This window comes from Mustela putorius, unplaced genomic scaffold, assembly GCF_011764305.1.
Source record: "Mustela putorius furo isolate JIRA1106 unplaced genomic scaffold, ASM1176430v1.1 tig00000450_pilon_pilon_pilon, whole genome shotgun sequence".
Taxonomy (NCBI): domain Eukaryota; kingdom Metazoa; phylum Chordata; class Mammalia; order Carnivora; family Mustelidae; genus Mustela; species Mustela putorius.
In genome coordinates this window covers 25,252,910-25,268,555 of record NW_025421385.1, presented here as the reverse complement: position 1 = coordinate 25,268,555, position 15,646 = coordinate 25,252,910, and the positions used below count along the sequence as shown (strand labels likewise).

Below are 15,646 nucleotides of genomic sequence, written 5' to 3'. Positions count from 1 at the left end.
AACATCCAATCATAGTTCATTTTTAGCTAAAAGGATTATTCAGGTGGCATTTACTGAAAAATTAATTTATTGTAACTCATTACAAAACAAGGTTGATTCTTAAAATTATATACACACCTCAAAAAATAGGGCCCGTCTAACATTTTATAAATTACATTTTATTATTTCCTATAATGAGTTTATTTTGGACTAAATACTATGATTTTAAACTGTAATCAGTAGCTTTTAGTGATAAGTGATATACACAATGTAACATACAAGGTAAAAAATTTAATCAGGATTTCTAAGAATCCTAAGGGTAAACCTGAAAATATTATTAATATTTGAAATTATTCTACCAGTATTTCTCAACTGCCAATTTATAAATCAAATACCTAAATCTCACAGAATATTCTTTTGAGTGTAGTAACACCTCATAAAATAAGTTATTATGAAAATACTGGTGACAAAACTTCTAAATGTAAAGCCTTTCCCCTTAACTCGGTAAGGCTATGGAAACTATCTTCTCTTCCCACTTCCTAAATATTAGATTTCCACTGACGTCCCCTCTTCCACCCCACCCCTTCCTTATATTTTCAGTGGACAAATATCAATACAATACTTTTTAACTCGCAAAAAAATATGTAGTAGATGTTTTCATAGAGTTTTATAATCCTACATAAAATAATTTCACCTTGAAATACCTGGAAAGTCAATGCAGGTTAATACCATAATACCTGTTGGGGAAAAAATCCAAATAGTATATTTAAAACCAGGAAGCTAGCTTAAGAAAAAGAGCCATAAAACCTTGAAGTTTAGCTTTCAGCGTAGCTTTTAGTAACTTAAAATGAAGTCATTTTTGGCCAAATCTTTTATTAAATTAACTTCAATTAAAAATGCTGTTTCGGATATTTTACTGATATCCTTCTACTGGGAAAGAAATAGTCTAGATGTCAAAAAAAACAAAACACCAAAAAAACCCCAGAAATCAAGGATAGCTTGGATCCTAAAGGCAACCAGTGGCAAGTAATGCTTCTTATTTAAAAAGCCATTTTGAAGGTAATAATCAAAACTTGACTGAACACACTACATGTGTTCATCACTAGATGAACAAATTTATTTATTTTGCACTCATTCTTTCATGAGCAATTTCTTTTCTAGTTTTTGTGTTAAAATCTTGCAACTCTCAATGCTAATTTTTTCACATAAAAGAATTTCTGAATCTTTTACAGTTTCTAATGTGATACAAGAGACGAGACATGCAATGAATAATAAATTAGCAATGCTATAGAGCCATACTCACTTCTTTGGTTCAAGAAAGGACTAAATCATTAATACACAGAATTCTAACATCCAAAACTCATTACCACAGCCACTAATCCAAACAGGTCAGCACAGGCAGAAACAGAGTAAACAGAATGTCATAGGGGATGGGGGTGGGAGTGTGGGGGAGAAGGAGCTTGAAACTCTGAAATCTTCAATAAAGTAATTTCTAGGTCTTTGTTAAAAAGTGCATGGAAGAGGTATTTGGGAATAGGTAACACACTGGTTGGCATTATTTACAAACTGTTCAACAAAAATCTAACTATCTGGCCATTCAGACCCTAAAAAGATAATGAAGGAATGGGTCAGAGATGAGGTCAAATTAAAAGAGAGGTAAGAGAGAGGGAAAGAAGTGCTAAGATATGCAGAATGACATCAAATGCCCCAGAGAACTGGAGAGGAAGATGGAAAGAAACGAAAGAGGGAAAAGGAAAATTATAGAAAACACGTGTCTCTTTAAAAATGTAAGCATAATTAGTCTCACTGAAATGACAGCATGCTATTGATTCGTCATTCAATAATCACTACAGCAAAAGTACAATAATCGCCATCCAGAAACAATTATGGCTAAGTGTTATAATAAGAAGTTCACACGGCTAGGTTTACAGATAAGAAGAGGCTAGGTTTAAATAACTCTTAATTCATTTACATGCCAAACTCATTTTGTTCCAAATACACCCTAAATGAGTCCCTGTAACAACATCCTAGTTCTCAAGGGTAGGACTGATGAAATGGAAGAGAAACTTCGTAAATGGGCTGGCCCAGTCGACAGACTTTCAAACCTATCTTGCAGGGCGGCTCCAGCGACAATGATAACTCATGTGAAGTGCCCAGCACAGAAACTGGGTATTCGATAAGTGATCCCTGCTACTCTAGAGGAGAAGCAGTTTACCCCATTACCTCTGTATCACTTCTCTCGAGAGCAGTGGTTTTCAAATGGGTCAGTTTGTCCCTAGCGGGCTATTTTGCAATGTCTGGAGATATTTTTTAATGTCATGTTAGAGAGTGGGGAGTAGTGTGCTACTGGCATCTAGTGAGTGGGTACAAAGACCAGGAATGCTCCCAAACATCCCACAATGCACAAGGTGCACAATGCTCCCTCCCTGCCACTGCCCCAACACCAAAGAATTACTCACTCCAAAATATCTATATTGCTGAGGTTGAGAAATCCGCTCCAGAGAACTGAAGTTTTCAAACTTTAGTGTATCTCAATCACCTGGAAGGCTTATGGAACCATAAAGTTGCTGGGACATTTTGCTGGGACCTTTTGCTGGGACCCTTTGCTGGGACCCCTGAGTTTGTGATTCAGTTGGTCTAGGGTACACTGCTAATCTGTTCCTACATCATGCTGATACTTCTGACCCAACTGTCTATACTTTGAGAAATGGTACTCTTAAGAAAAGTAATGAGCAAATGGACAAAACAAAACAAAACAAAAATTGGGAAAATAAGTACCTCTGAGGTTTTCTGTTCTCTTAAATCAAGAAATTCTTAAGTTTCAAAACAAAATATTCATTTAAAAACAAATTAAGTTAAAAGAAGATGGGATTGGGAGGGAGACAAACCATAAGTGACTCTTAATCTCACAAAACAAACTGAGGGTTGCTGGGGGGAGGGGGTTTGGGAGAAGGGGGTGGTATTATGGACATTGGGGAGGGTATGTGTTTTGGTGAGTGCTGTGAAGTGTGTAAACCTGGTGATTCACAGACCTGTACCCCTGGGGATAAAAATATATGTTTATAAAGTAAAAAAAAAAAAACAAATTAAGTTAAACTACAAATGCATATATACCTGTAATGTGTAATTTTCTTTTTTTAAAGAGGAACTGTTTTATAAATTTAAATAGTAATGACAGGCCATGACTCCAACAGTGAAAGTCATTTATGAAACAGATATTTGCTTGCATTTCCTCTATAGAGTGGAAGAAAAGCTTCTTAAACTCTCCCACACTGACTTTATGGGGAAAAAATGACAGTATGTTAGGAGGAATAAATTTTAAGAAAGTTTTTTAACTGGATCAAATATAAATAAAAGATATGATGAAGCAGTCATTTTACCATAGATGGTCTGAAATTAAAAGGACATTACAAATCAAATCTTCATGTTCCTATAACACTAAAAATTCACTGAAAGTATTTTCAACTATTAATCCGAGTTTCAGACAATCAACTTAGTTATACAGATGTATACACATATCAACTGCATCTCATATGCAATATATATTCCCTACCACTGGTGAACTCTGGGACATACAACCATTCACTGTTATTAATGGACTCTTTCCAATGAACTTATGTTAGGATAATGTGTAGCATATTATGAAATAACTGTCTAAATGTTTTCACCAAGTTTTACTGTCCATGATGTTCACTGCCACGTCTACCCAAAGAACTGTAAGAGGCTATGATCCAAATTATTACCAAATTTACTTATTCATTTAAATCATGTAATTTCATGAGCAATCTTTCTCCAGAAGTCTAACAAAGTATTTGTATAGCTTTACATTAAAACACAAATACATAAACTATTCAGATTTCCATCATTATTTTTAATTACAGAAAGTAGAACACAGAGACTGATTTAAAAGACGTAATATAGGAGAGTAAAATGCTCGTCTGTTCCACAGTAAAATTCAACCGAATGCTTAAGCAGGTTAATGATTTGCTTTAAGCAACTTTCTTATAAAGTAGTAGATTCCTGGATGCCACACACACAGCTTTAACTCACCTTCTTGTATTGCAGGCAAAATAATGGAAATGACTAAGTTAGCACAGTGGGTATAAAGAACCACCAAACATCAGGAATATATGGAATTGCTCCATATTTCACTGCCTTATATCACTGGGAACATTAACCATCATATCCTTAAAGATGTACTTATAAAATAATATATAAATTATATATTATACATATATATATTATAAATAATATATAATAAAGATGTACTTATAAAAGTAAACCAGTATGAAATTAGAAGCTGCAGCATTCAATTCAAATTTATCAAGCCACCTCCATCTACTGACACACAGTCACAATACTTAACTCTAGCAATCCCTCTCTACCTCGCAACTTTCAGCCTCAAAGTTGACCTTCTCAATGGCTTTCTTCCCCAACCCAAACCTATTCTCCATCTAGTTATTTCATATCACAGTACTAAGCAGCACCATCCATCTAGATGTCCCAGCTGGAATCCAGAAATTATTCTTTCCCCTTTTTTCACCCTAAACTTATAGCCAACCTAGTAATAGATTCTGTCCGTTCTACCTCCAGAACAAACCCCAAATTTAGTGAATTTTCTCCATCTCTAACCATCATCACCCTAGAGGCCACCATCATCTGATACCTGGACCTACTGCTGTGGCCTCTCCAATTCCCTTCGAGGCTCCATTCTCCATTCAGAAAACAATGCTCTTACATCATTTTTGCATCTCATCGCTCTTGCTTAAAAATTCTCCAAAGGCTTCCCATTGCACTTAACATCTGAATTATTTTCATTGGCCTATATCAGCTAGCTCTTTCCCATCTCTCCAATCTCATCTCATGTCACCCTTCCCTCTTGGTCACTATTTTCCAAGACACAGTGGCCTTCTTTTGGTTCCTTAAAACATACCAAACTCTTTGTTGCTTCATGTCCTTGAAGCACGTTATTCCCTTAAATGATTGGTTCTCTCCCATCCTTAAGATTTCAGGTTAAATATTACCTCTTCAAAGAGGTCTTCCTTAACCACCTTAATATAAAAGGTCCAATCCCTCCTTGTAGCTATTCTTAACACTTTGTTTATTATTTTTGAAATAGTGTAAAAGCAACTATTAAAAGGATGCTTTGTGTCCCAGGAGACTTATGAAAAAAACTAGATTTTTTTATATCTAGTGTAATTTTTGCTACAAAGAATGTTAAAAAAAAAGTGAGGCTATAAAGGTAGAGGGAAAATATGACAGGAAGACTAGAGAAGAAGAGGGATCCTAGAAAAATAAAACAAAACAAAAACCTTATGTTATCTTTAACTTCAAAAAGCTGTAAACAGGATTAGATTCTTCGAAACTGCATAGCATTCTCCTACCTCAAGGCTTTGCCCTTATTGTTCCTTCTCCTAGGAAGGTATTAACCCTACATAAACACATAGTGCTACTTCAGATCTATACTTAATGTCACAAAATCAGTGAGACCTTCCATGACCATTCTATTTAAAATAGCAATGCCCTATCCAGTACAGTTCTTTCTCATATTTCCTTGCTTTACTTTTCTCCCACAGCACTTATTATCATGTGACACATAGAAATATTTTATACATATAAATATACAGATATACTAGATACACATATATACAGAGATAGACACACACACACACACACCTCCCACATTTATCTGTTCTCCCTCTCCCCCACAATAATTTTGGTTGCATAAGGGTATGAATTTCAGTCTGTTCCGTTCACTGCTTTAACTCCAGCATAGATTCAGTAATAGTAACTAAATGAATTCAATGAATTAACATTAAAATGACACCCATAAAACACGACCAAGTTTTATCAGGAATGTGATAGTTAATGGGTCAACTTGACTTGTCATGGAATGCCCAGATTAAACATTATTTCTGGGAAAGACTGTAAGAGTGTTTCCAGATGAGATTAGTAACTGAATAGGTGAACCTTCAGTAGACTGTCCACCTTGATGTGGGTGGGCATCACCTAATCAGTTGAGGACCTAAACAGAACAAAAGGCAGGGGAAGGAAGAAGGAATTCAGTCTTTTCCTGCCCACGTATTGAGCTGAGACAACTCATTTCATCTTCTCACGCCATTAGACTAGAATTTATACCACTGGCTCCTCTGGTTTCTCAGGACTTCTATCTCAGATTGAATTACATGACTGGCTTTCTTAGATTTCCAGCTTGTAGAAGGCAAATCATGGTACTTCTAAGCTCCCACAATCATATGAGCCAATTTCCCATAATAAATCTCTTTTTCTGTATATATCTTTTTTTTAAAAAAAAGATTTTATTCATTTGGCAGAGAGAGAGAGAGAGAGAAAGACAGCGAGAGAGGGAACACAGGCAGGGGGAGTGGAAGAGGGAGAAGCAGACTTCCCACCAAGAAGGGAGCCTGATGCAGGGCTCGATCCCAGAACACGGGGATCATGGCCCGAGCCGAAGGCAGATAGATGCCCAATGACTTAGCCACCCAGGCGCCCCTATGTATATATTCTTGAAACTGGTTCTCTGGAGAACCCTAATACAAGGAACATGTTAAGAGTAGCAGGAAGAAAAAAAAAAGAGTAGCAGGAAGGCCAACGCCAACCCCAAGATGAGGCTTATTAAAAAATCAGAAAGGCAAAATGAACTTCCTAAACAATGTTTGGCAAAGAAAGAAAACATGGAAAACATTATTGGGGAAGACAGTATCATAAGAGAGAGAGAAAGCTCAACTACTGGACTTCTGTTTAGCTTCCATCTTCTCCAACACAGAATGATCTTCAAAAAATAAAGTGAAAAAATGCAGCTGAAATAAAAATCCCTCAATAGGCTCAGAAATAACATAGCTACTCTGCTTTTGTAGGTATGCTGCTTTAAGTTAATACATAAAGGGGAATTACTTCTCAAGACATTAAAAGAACTAAAAGGATTATAAAGCCCAAACCAAAAATTTTATGAAACAATGGAGAACGGGAGAGGTGGTTGAGGTAAGGAGACAGGCAAATGTTTCAACTTAAAAGTATGAGTGGATGTTATCAACCAGTAAGCCTGATGTCAACTGTAAGCAAAATTTTGTTTTTCAGCATTCAGAAAGCAAAACAGTATTAGCAGAAATCAGGTGACATTTAAAAAGTATGGCATCAAAGTGACCTACATTCCCTTTTATAACAGCATTAAGGAGGGGTGATGGCTGGCTCAGTTGGTAGAGGGTAAGACTCTTGATCCTCTCGTGATCTTGGGGTTGTAGGCTCAAGCACCACGGTGGGTGTAGAGATTACTTAAAAATAAAATCTTTAAAAAAAATTTTTAATTGTACTAAGGGACTGGGCATTAAAAAGTGGTATCTTAAATGTAACAAAACAGCAAAGATCTACTTTTGGATAATATGTGTAAGCTGCATAAAACTAGTTAGGCGCACTCACTAGTTTCTGCAACATCTGGGAATCAACTTTGACAGTTCTTATTCTATTACTTGTTACAGTCAACCAAATACTCAGTCTTAACAATTCTGTATCTCAAATACTTCTCAAATCCACCTACTCCTCTCTATCCTCAAGGCCATCATTTATAAACAATTGCCATGTCTCACCTAACCACTGGAATGGACTCCTAGTGGTCTTTTAATTCCATGTTTGCTCTCTTTGAATTCACTAACCATACTGCATTCAAAGAGATGCCTTTAAAAAGAAAATCTGACTCTGTCATATTATTGCTTAAAATCTTTCAGTGGTCCCCTATCTATCCCACCTCCATTCCTGGGGATTAAGTTCAATATCATTAAAATAGCCTATAAAGCCCTGGATAGATAGGGTCTCATTCTAATTTGCACCGCCAGGCCTAATTTATACTGTTTGCGACTTTCCACTCTCAATCTTGATCACCATGCTTTAGTGAGAGTGGTCTCCTCTAAGCTCTCAGAAGCTCTTTTCTGCTTCTCTGCCTCACCCAGATCATTCCCTATGCCTGGAACACTTTCATCACAACCACCCTGCTCTCTATCCCTTCTTCCTTCCTCTACAACCCCAGCTATAAATGTAATAATTATTTAGAGGCTATCTGTTTAACGTCTGGTTCCCCTAGTAGACTGTAAACTCTGAAGGAAGGGCTATGCCTGTCACGTGCACCCCAGTGGCCCCTGTGCCTGGCAGATTCTTGCAACTGACTGAACCAAACTACCAGGATCTGGACACAACTCTCCTATAATGAATGTTGTTTCCAAGACTTGATTAAATATCAGAGTATAAAATCTATGAAGGAATAAATCTATAAGCAATACTGGTGGCACTGGATGAAAGAAAATAATTCCCATAAACCCAGAGTGGGGGAGGGGTAAGAAATAATAGATGAAAGATGACTGGCCACATATTGCTAACTGCTGAGACTGGGTGACACATAGTGGGGCTTCATTATACTTTTCTCTCCGCTCTTATTTATACAGTGGAGGCTCAGTGTTCTCATGACTGGTAAAAATCTTCCTTTTCTTTTCTTTCTTTCTTTTTTTTTTTTTTAAAGATTTTAAAGATTTCTCTCTCAGGCAGAGAAAGAGTGTGGGAAGGCTCCCTGCTGAGCAGAGAGCCTGATGCAGGACTCGATCCCAGGACCCTGAGATCATAACCTGAGCTGAAGACAGAGCCACCCAGGTGCCCCTAAAAATCTTTTGGTAAAGACAAACAGGGTGCCTGGGTGGCTCAGTCCTTGAGCATCTGCCTTCAACCCGCATCAGCCTCCCGGCTCATCAGGAAGCCTGCTTCTCCCTCTCTCACTCCCTCTCTTGCGTTCCCTCTCTCACTGTGTCTCTGTCAAATAAACTAATTAATTAATTAATTAAAAAAAAAAGACAAACAGAAAGCTTATCAAATAGTGACCTTTCATACAGAAAAAAGGTTGAAGGTTCTACTTAGGAACCTCCTTCCATACCACCTACATCTAGAACAGTATCTGACACTGTAACAAAATCACAGAAACTGAAGCTTCAAGATACAGAGCTGAGTCTTAAAATCTCTTCTCTCTCTGTTTTAGTACTCCTTCTATGATACCACACTTATTTCTGGAAAGTTATCTTTCACTTAAGTCCTGCTTCAAGGGGACAGGGAGAGGGAGAGCGCAAAGGGGAGAGGGAATAAGGGAACAGGGAAATGGGAAAAGGTAAGAGGAAGGCGGGAAGGGGAAGGAAGAAAGAGGGAGCAAGGGGAGAGAGCGATTATCAACAGTAATTCTTCTTCCAAGAAATCCTTTGGAATCAGTTGAAAACATCTAATCATAAGAATGCAGGTCTATGGGATCACCACTTTATAATCCTTGAATGCAAGTCTGAGGAAGTCTTAGCACATTCATTTATAAGGAACTCCAGCTCACAGAGCAAAGTGATCTGACAGACCACACAACTGATATGAGTTAAATATTAGATCCTTCTTAGACCAACACATTGTCAGTCCAATACTGAATCTACTATATGCAATTGATAAAAACAAAGCAATGCAATTACAACCCTACTGTCTTTATCATACAAGCTTCCAAAGAGATAAAACCATTACGACTATCTTTTATATCACCTAGCAAACAGAAGTATTTTCAAAATATTATGACTTGTTATAAAAAAATCACCCTTCACTTATCACTTTCCTCTTAGAAACCAATTTTATGCTAAAATGGTACACTACCAAATAACTGAGGGACTAGGGATTTATTTAATGCTATCTTTTTTAGTATACTCAAAAAAACCAAGGCTAAAAACTAAGTCATTTATTATGTTAAAAATATTTTTTAGAGATTTCTTTAAATCTCTTGTTTATAAGAAAAACAGCCCATTGACATTTAATAGAAAAGAGCCTGCACGTGTAGTGGTAACAGCCTCAGAAATGATAAAAATGCTACTTTCTTTTCTTTTTTGTGGTCATTAACTTGGTTTCACAGGGAGCTTAAATACTTTTATATCTAAAATGAAAACCCATAAAAAACACTGAAAGGCACAGTATGTCTTAAATGAGTTTTCTTGGTTTCAAAAGTTTTTCTTATTTCTCTTTCACACAGATCTGAAAAATTAAAATTAGCATATGAAAGTATTCAAAAACTGTTTAAATTGTTTAGTTGTTACGATCTACAGGTGCAGTTCTGAATGAAATACATTTACCATCTGCTATGCCTCAACTCTGACCAATTTACAATTAGACAAACCAAAAGGTGAAGTATCTTTGCATTCACAAATTAGTAAGACTTTCCTTTGGGTTTCCATAAATAAATTCAAACAAAACACTTCCTCTATTACTTTAATAAGTAGTATTAAACTACTTATAAAAGGCTGTTAACCTTATTTCCTTACAGTATTAAAAAGGAATAAAATAGTCATTCAGTTAGTATTTGTTTTATCTGCTCTATGCCTAAGACTAGACTTGGTGCTAGGGATTCAAAAATGTATACTACACTCTAACCAGGAGAAATTTACATTCTAGTAGAATTACTATACCAGAGTGTGGTAAAATATGAGAGCAAAAATGCATATAAATGGACAAGGTGGCATGACAGCATGAAAATATGGATAATTCTGCCTCCATGCCACCATAAGCTCCATAAAGAGAGTGCATGTCTATTTTATCACTGCTGATCACGAACTCCTAGCAGAGTGTCAAGGCTCATGTTAGATGTCCTATAAATATTTGTTGCCTAAAAAAAATTTAAAAAGAAAGCTTCACAGAGCAGGTGACAATGAAGATGCACGTTAAAATAGAAGTAGGAATTAGACAAAAAGATGGAAAGGGCATTTTAGGCAGAAGGAATACTACACCCACATTTTACCAATTTACTTTAATGTAGGTGACATTCAGTCTTTTATCCCAAAATATATTCTTTTTAAAAAAGATTTTATTATTTTTGCGTGCACGTGTGAAAGTGTGTGAGTGAGCACACCAGCTTGGGGGCCAGGGGAAGAGAAGCACAGTCCCACTGAGCAGGGACCCCAAAGCAGGGCTCGATTCTGGACTCTGGGATCATGACCTAGGCCAAAGGCAGATGTTTAACCAACTGAGCCACCCAGGTGCCTCTGTTTTTGTTTTCTTTTGTTTTGTTTTAAAGATTTTATTTATTTGACAGAGAGAGAGCACAAGCAGGGGGAACAGCAGGCAGTGGGAGAGGGAGAAGCAAGCTCAATCCCAGGCCCCTGAGATCAAGACCTGAGCCAAAGGCAAACACTTAACTGACTTAGCCACCCAGACGCCCCCAAAATATATCCTCTGGCAACAACATTTACGTAGTTAAAAATTTCCTAAATGAATATTTTAGTTTTTTAAAAGTAGAATAAATAAACTACCAAGGTCTCCAGTACCCACAGGGTACCCTACACAGAAGATTTTGAGTGTAACCTCAATCATTACCAATACAAACAATACTAGCTACGAAAAAAAATGTATAGCTAAAATAAAAATGGAATAAAGTACATTTTAACCACATACCATTTTAAATCAGATTTAATGAAACTCAATTTGAAAAGTAATTTAATAGATTTTTTTAATTTAACAAAATTAAACTTAGCAATGCTAACTTTAAAACAGTTGTATATGCAAGAAATAATAGGCGCTAAGATAAAAACAGGAAAAAAGGAATATTAGGCCAAAAAACAGCAATGCAGTTATTAGACCAAGTCCAATAATTAAGTACTTAGACTAAGTCGTTATACCAAGTTCTGAATGTGACATTTCAACTCGTGCTTTAGGTGAATGATAAATATGAGCTGTTGGTCTGGTCAACCTTCTGTGAGCTGCCAAGTGTTTTCTAAGAGGTCAGAGAGTAAAATTGTAGGTTGTGGGCCACATGGTCTCTGTTAGAACTATTTAGCTCCGCTACTACAGCATGAAAGCAGTCACAGGCAATAAACAAATAAATGGGTGTGGAAGGGTTCTAACAAATATTCATTTATTTACAAAAAAGGTGGCTGGCCCATGATCATAGTTTGCCAACCCCTGTTCTAAGGTCTCCAACATGACTTCTCAACAATTCTTTTTATCAAAACAGCTTTACTTCCTTTTGTGCACTTTCACATAAACTGTAGGAGTGTTTCGTTAAAGCCTCCAGGACACCTATAAAAGAACATAGCAGATCGTCTCTTGTTCCACATATAAAGAAACTGAAGCTTGAAGGGATTGAGTGAGTTGCCCTATGGAGCTGCTAGGAGAGCTGAGACGAAACAACTTTTTTTTTCCCCCTTTCTCAAGATTTATTTATTTGAGAGAGAGAGAGCATGAAAGAGGGCAGAGGGAGACAGAATCTCAAGGAGATCTGCACTGAGAGCGGAGCTGATGCAGGCCTTGATCTAATGAACCTGAGATCATGACCTGAGCTGAAACCAAGTCAAATGTTTAACTGACTGTGCCACCCAGGTGTCCCTAAACATTCTTAACCACCACCCACCATGCCCAAGCCTCCAATGCCCCAAGTGAAATATTTCAAGCATTTTTAGAATCCTCTGCTGAATCCCAAAGCTCTCTATAGCAGACTCACCACACTCACTATAGATTTCAAGAACACCTATTTAAATACCAATTAAAATTATTCACTTCAATTCTGAAGCCAAATTATTCTCATATCCCTGCTTTCTTGACAAGATTTGGCCTTCTTCCTTTTAGGTTATCTTATTCACAAGTCTCCTAAAATTTCAGTTCATCTTCAAATAGCCAGCAAGAAAAAGGAAAAAGTACACTTTCTTAAAGGGCTGTAAGCTCTTTTAATAGGAATTTGTATATTCAGTAAGATAAAAGAGGCAAAGGCCTGTCTTTGCAGGGTTTGTAATCTTATTTAGAATCTAATCTAATCTAATTTAGAAATACTAGACACACAAATATAAAACTAACTCCATGAAACACAAATCTAAAGACCAACTCCATGAAACTCAAATCTAAGAGATTTAAAAGAAATGAGAACATTTAATGTAGAGTACAGAGTGTCATAAAATATGTACCTTTGAATTACTGAAGTCTCAGATAATGCCGTTTTGCATATCGAAACTTTAATACTAAATAATTACAAACACCTCTGTGACATGGTGACAATATAGTCCAAAAGATAAAAATGGTTCACGTTTTTTTAAAATTACGGTTTTTTTCTGGGAGGGGTTGGGGGGGAAGGTGGGTCTTCTATTTTATTCCTAGTTATTGCCATGAAAGTTTACCTTATATTGAACTAATTCCCTATCCAAAAATAACTACAAAAGATGGATAAAACATAGGCAGTTGTTGCTTTACACAACAGTGCAGGCCTGGAAAAGTGACCATGAAACCACATAAAGTGACCTTAATAATCAAATGTGTGATCTTTAAGAATTGTGCAAACATTAAAAACTCAGTTATAAATGTATAAAACTAATGTGTTTAGTACACTGTAATCTAAAACATTAGAAATGCTGAGAATTCAAGCCCTTTATTTACTGCTCTGTAAAAACTTGAAGCACAGTTTGAATAGTGCGCTTGCTTTCTTGACACAAACCCTACAAGGAAGCATCTTTCCTAAACCTTGCCAAGCTGTCATATTCCTTTCTAAGTCTGTATCAATTTCCAAACATGTTACCATTTGCATTTCCAATGTCATGAAATATCTCTGAGAGATCCTTTAATGCTAAGTTTTTTGCCAGCATCACTTTCTCTGGGATAAATTCACCCTTTTTTCACAACCTCTACCTCATTTATGTGGAGAGTTCACCTTCACTAATTTCCTGTGGCTGCATAACTAGTCTTTCAAAAGGCGGTAGTGGTAGTGTCAACATTCCCCCAGTCAGTAGTTTCCTCTATAATTCCACTATTTTAGTAAAATGCTGCTATCAGCATTATCACTTTTTGTTTCTCTGCCATACTTTCATCTTTCTTGGCCAATTACCTCTCTCAATTATGCAATTTTATAAAATGTTATATGGGCTTATCTGGAGACAAGGAGGCAACCCAACTACATGCTTTGCTGTCTGTGGGTAAAATAAATAACAGATGACTAATGATGATTCACTGACAGACACTGAAAGAAGTGATGTGACTGGTCTTTGATCATGATGCATATCTGTTGTTAAATGACTCATGGACTAAAGAGTTAGCAATATAGCTTATACTTCATGTAATTTCAGTTAATACACAGTACCAAGTGAAATTTGAACCATTCTGTTAAGGACCTGGTATTATTTAACTACAGCATGTTAACTGAAATTCATGCATACTGGACCCATGCAAAACAATGGCTACCTGGGGGCGCCTGGGTGGCTCAGTGGGTTAAGCCACTGCCTTCGGCTCAGGTCATGATCCCGGGGTCCTGGGATCAAGTCCCGCATGGGGCTCTCTGCTCAGCAGGGGGCCTGCTTCCCTTCATCTCTCTCTGCCTGCCTCTCTGCCTGCTTGTGATCTCTCTCTGTCAAATAATTAAATAAAATCTTTAAAAAAAAAAAAAAACAAAAAAACAATGGCTACCTGTAAATAAGACAAATGTGTTGAAGGCATTCGAAGACAATCAATGCAGGCAAGATTAAGGAGCTAGGATCTAAAAGATGAAAAATATAGAGGGGAGCTGCAGATTCCTCTCAGCTTTCCCCTTGAATGTATTTTCTAAATCCCAGCCAGGAGAGACAGAATCCAAGTACAAAGCAAGTCTTAGTACTCTGAGAAAGCAGGTGTTGGAGTCTGTGCTCTACCTCAGGGGAGGTACTCTAGCATGCACACAAGGTACTCAGTTGTAATTCTAGAAAGATCATGGCTAGCAATAAGGGCACTTTCTCCAGAAGCTAAATGCAGGAAGTTTATACCATCTGATGTTATGGGCAAAGCAACTCTAATGCTAGAAAATCCATAAAGAGAAGGATATAGTACAATGTAAGGGAATACTACAAGGTAGCTTCTTTGCAAAATTTTGTGTGTAGAGGCTGGAATTTAAACTTGTACCACTAATTCTAAGATGTACAAATTACTCACAGGATTATAGTTATTTCATACTTTATAAAGTGGTAGTCAGAAATTAAACTGCAATATTTACCATTTTGTAATCCCATCCATAGCTGTTTATGATCTTTCTTCTGCATTTCATTGATTACTTGACTTTTATGCTTTAATGCATCAGCTTCCTTCACACAAGACATAAAATGAGCTTCAATTGCATCCTTAGATGGACAGTGCAGAAGGTCCTTTTCTGGAAAACTCTACCAAAGGAAAAAAGCACATACATAAAAAAGGTAACACTTATTAGAAAATTAGCTTTTTAAGGAAGTGTATCTCCCCCAATTAGCCAGTATTTTTAGCAAACCATCTGTTAACTTCCCAGAAAAGAGATTAAAGTATAATTACAAATACTTTTTAAATTTTAAGTTAAAAATCCCTAGCTACCTGGCATATTTTGTGCTTTTTCCAAATAACCTTTCTTATGTAACAATATATAGTCTAAAACAACATAAAAGAAAAAAAACAACATAAAAGAAGGATATTAAAGAGTAATAATTTAAAAAATAGATTTGTGATCAGCCATTTAATACTGACAAGAATGTGGAAGGGAACGTACATATACTGCTAGTGAGGATAGAAAACAGGACAACCACTTTGGAAACAGTTTAGTAGTCTTTTAAAAAAGGTAAACATATACCTATCATCAGAACCAGTCATTCTACAACTAGGTAATTACCTAAGAGAACAAAATCCTCTGTCC

At 36.5% G+C, this 15,646-nt stretch overlaps 1 protein-coding gene across 8 annotated transcripts in view; it reads right to left on the bottom strand.

Annotated features, from left to right (window-relative positions):
• Positions 1–15,646, bottom strand: part of ATG5 (autophagy related 5) — a 126,254-nt gene that overhangs the window by 65,408 nt on the left and 45,200 nt on the right. For 5 of the 8 annotated variants that reach the window (XM_013056649.2, XM_045080255.1, XM_004753436.3 and 2 more), the window contains one exon: positions 14,984–15,146. The exons of the other annotated variants lie outside the window; for them this stretch is intronic. In XM_013056649.2, coding sequence (XP_012912103.1) covers positions 14,984–15,146 — 163 coding nt within the window. The remainder of the gene's footprint in view (positions 1–14,983; positions 15,147–15,646) is intronic. 8 annotated transcript variants of the gene reach the window in all.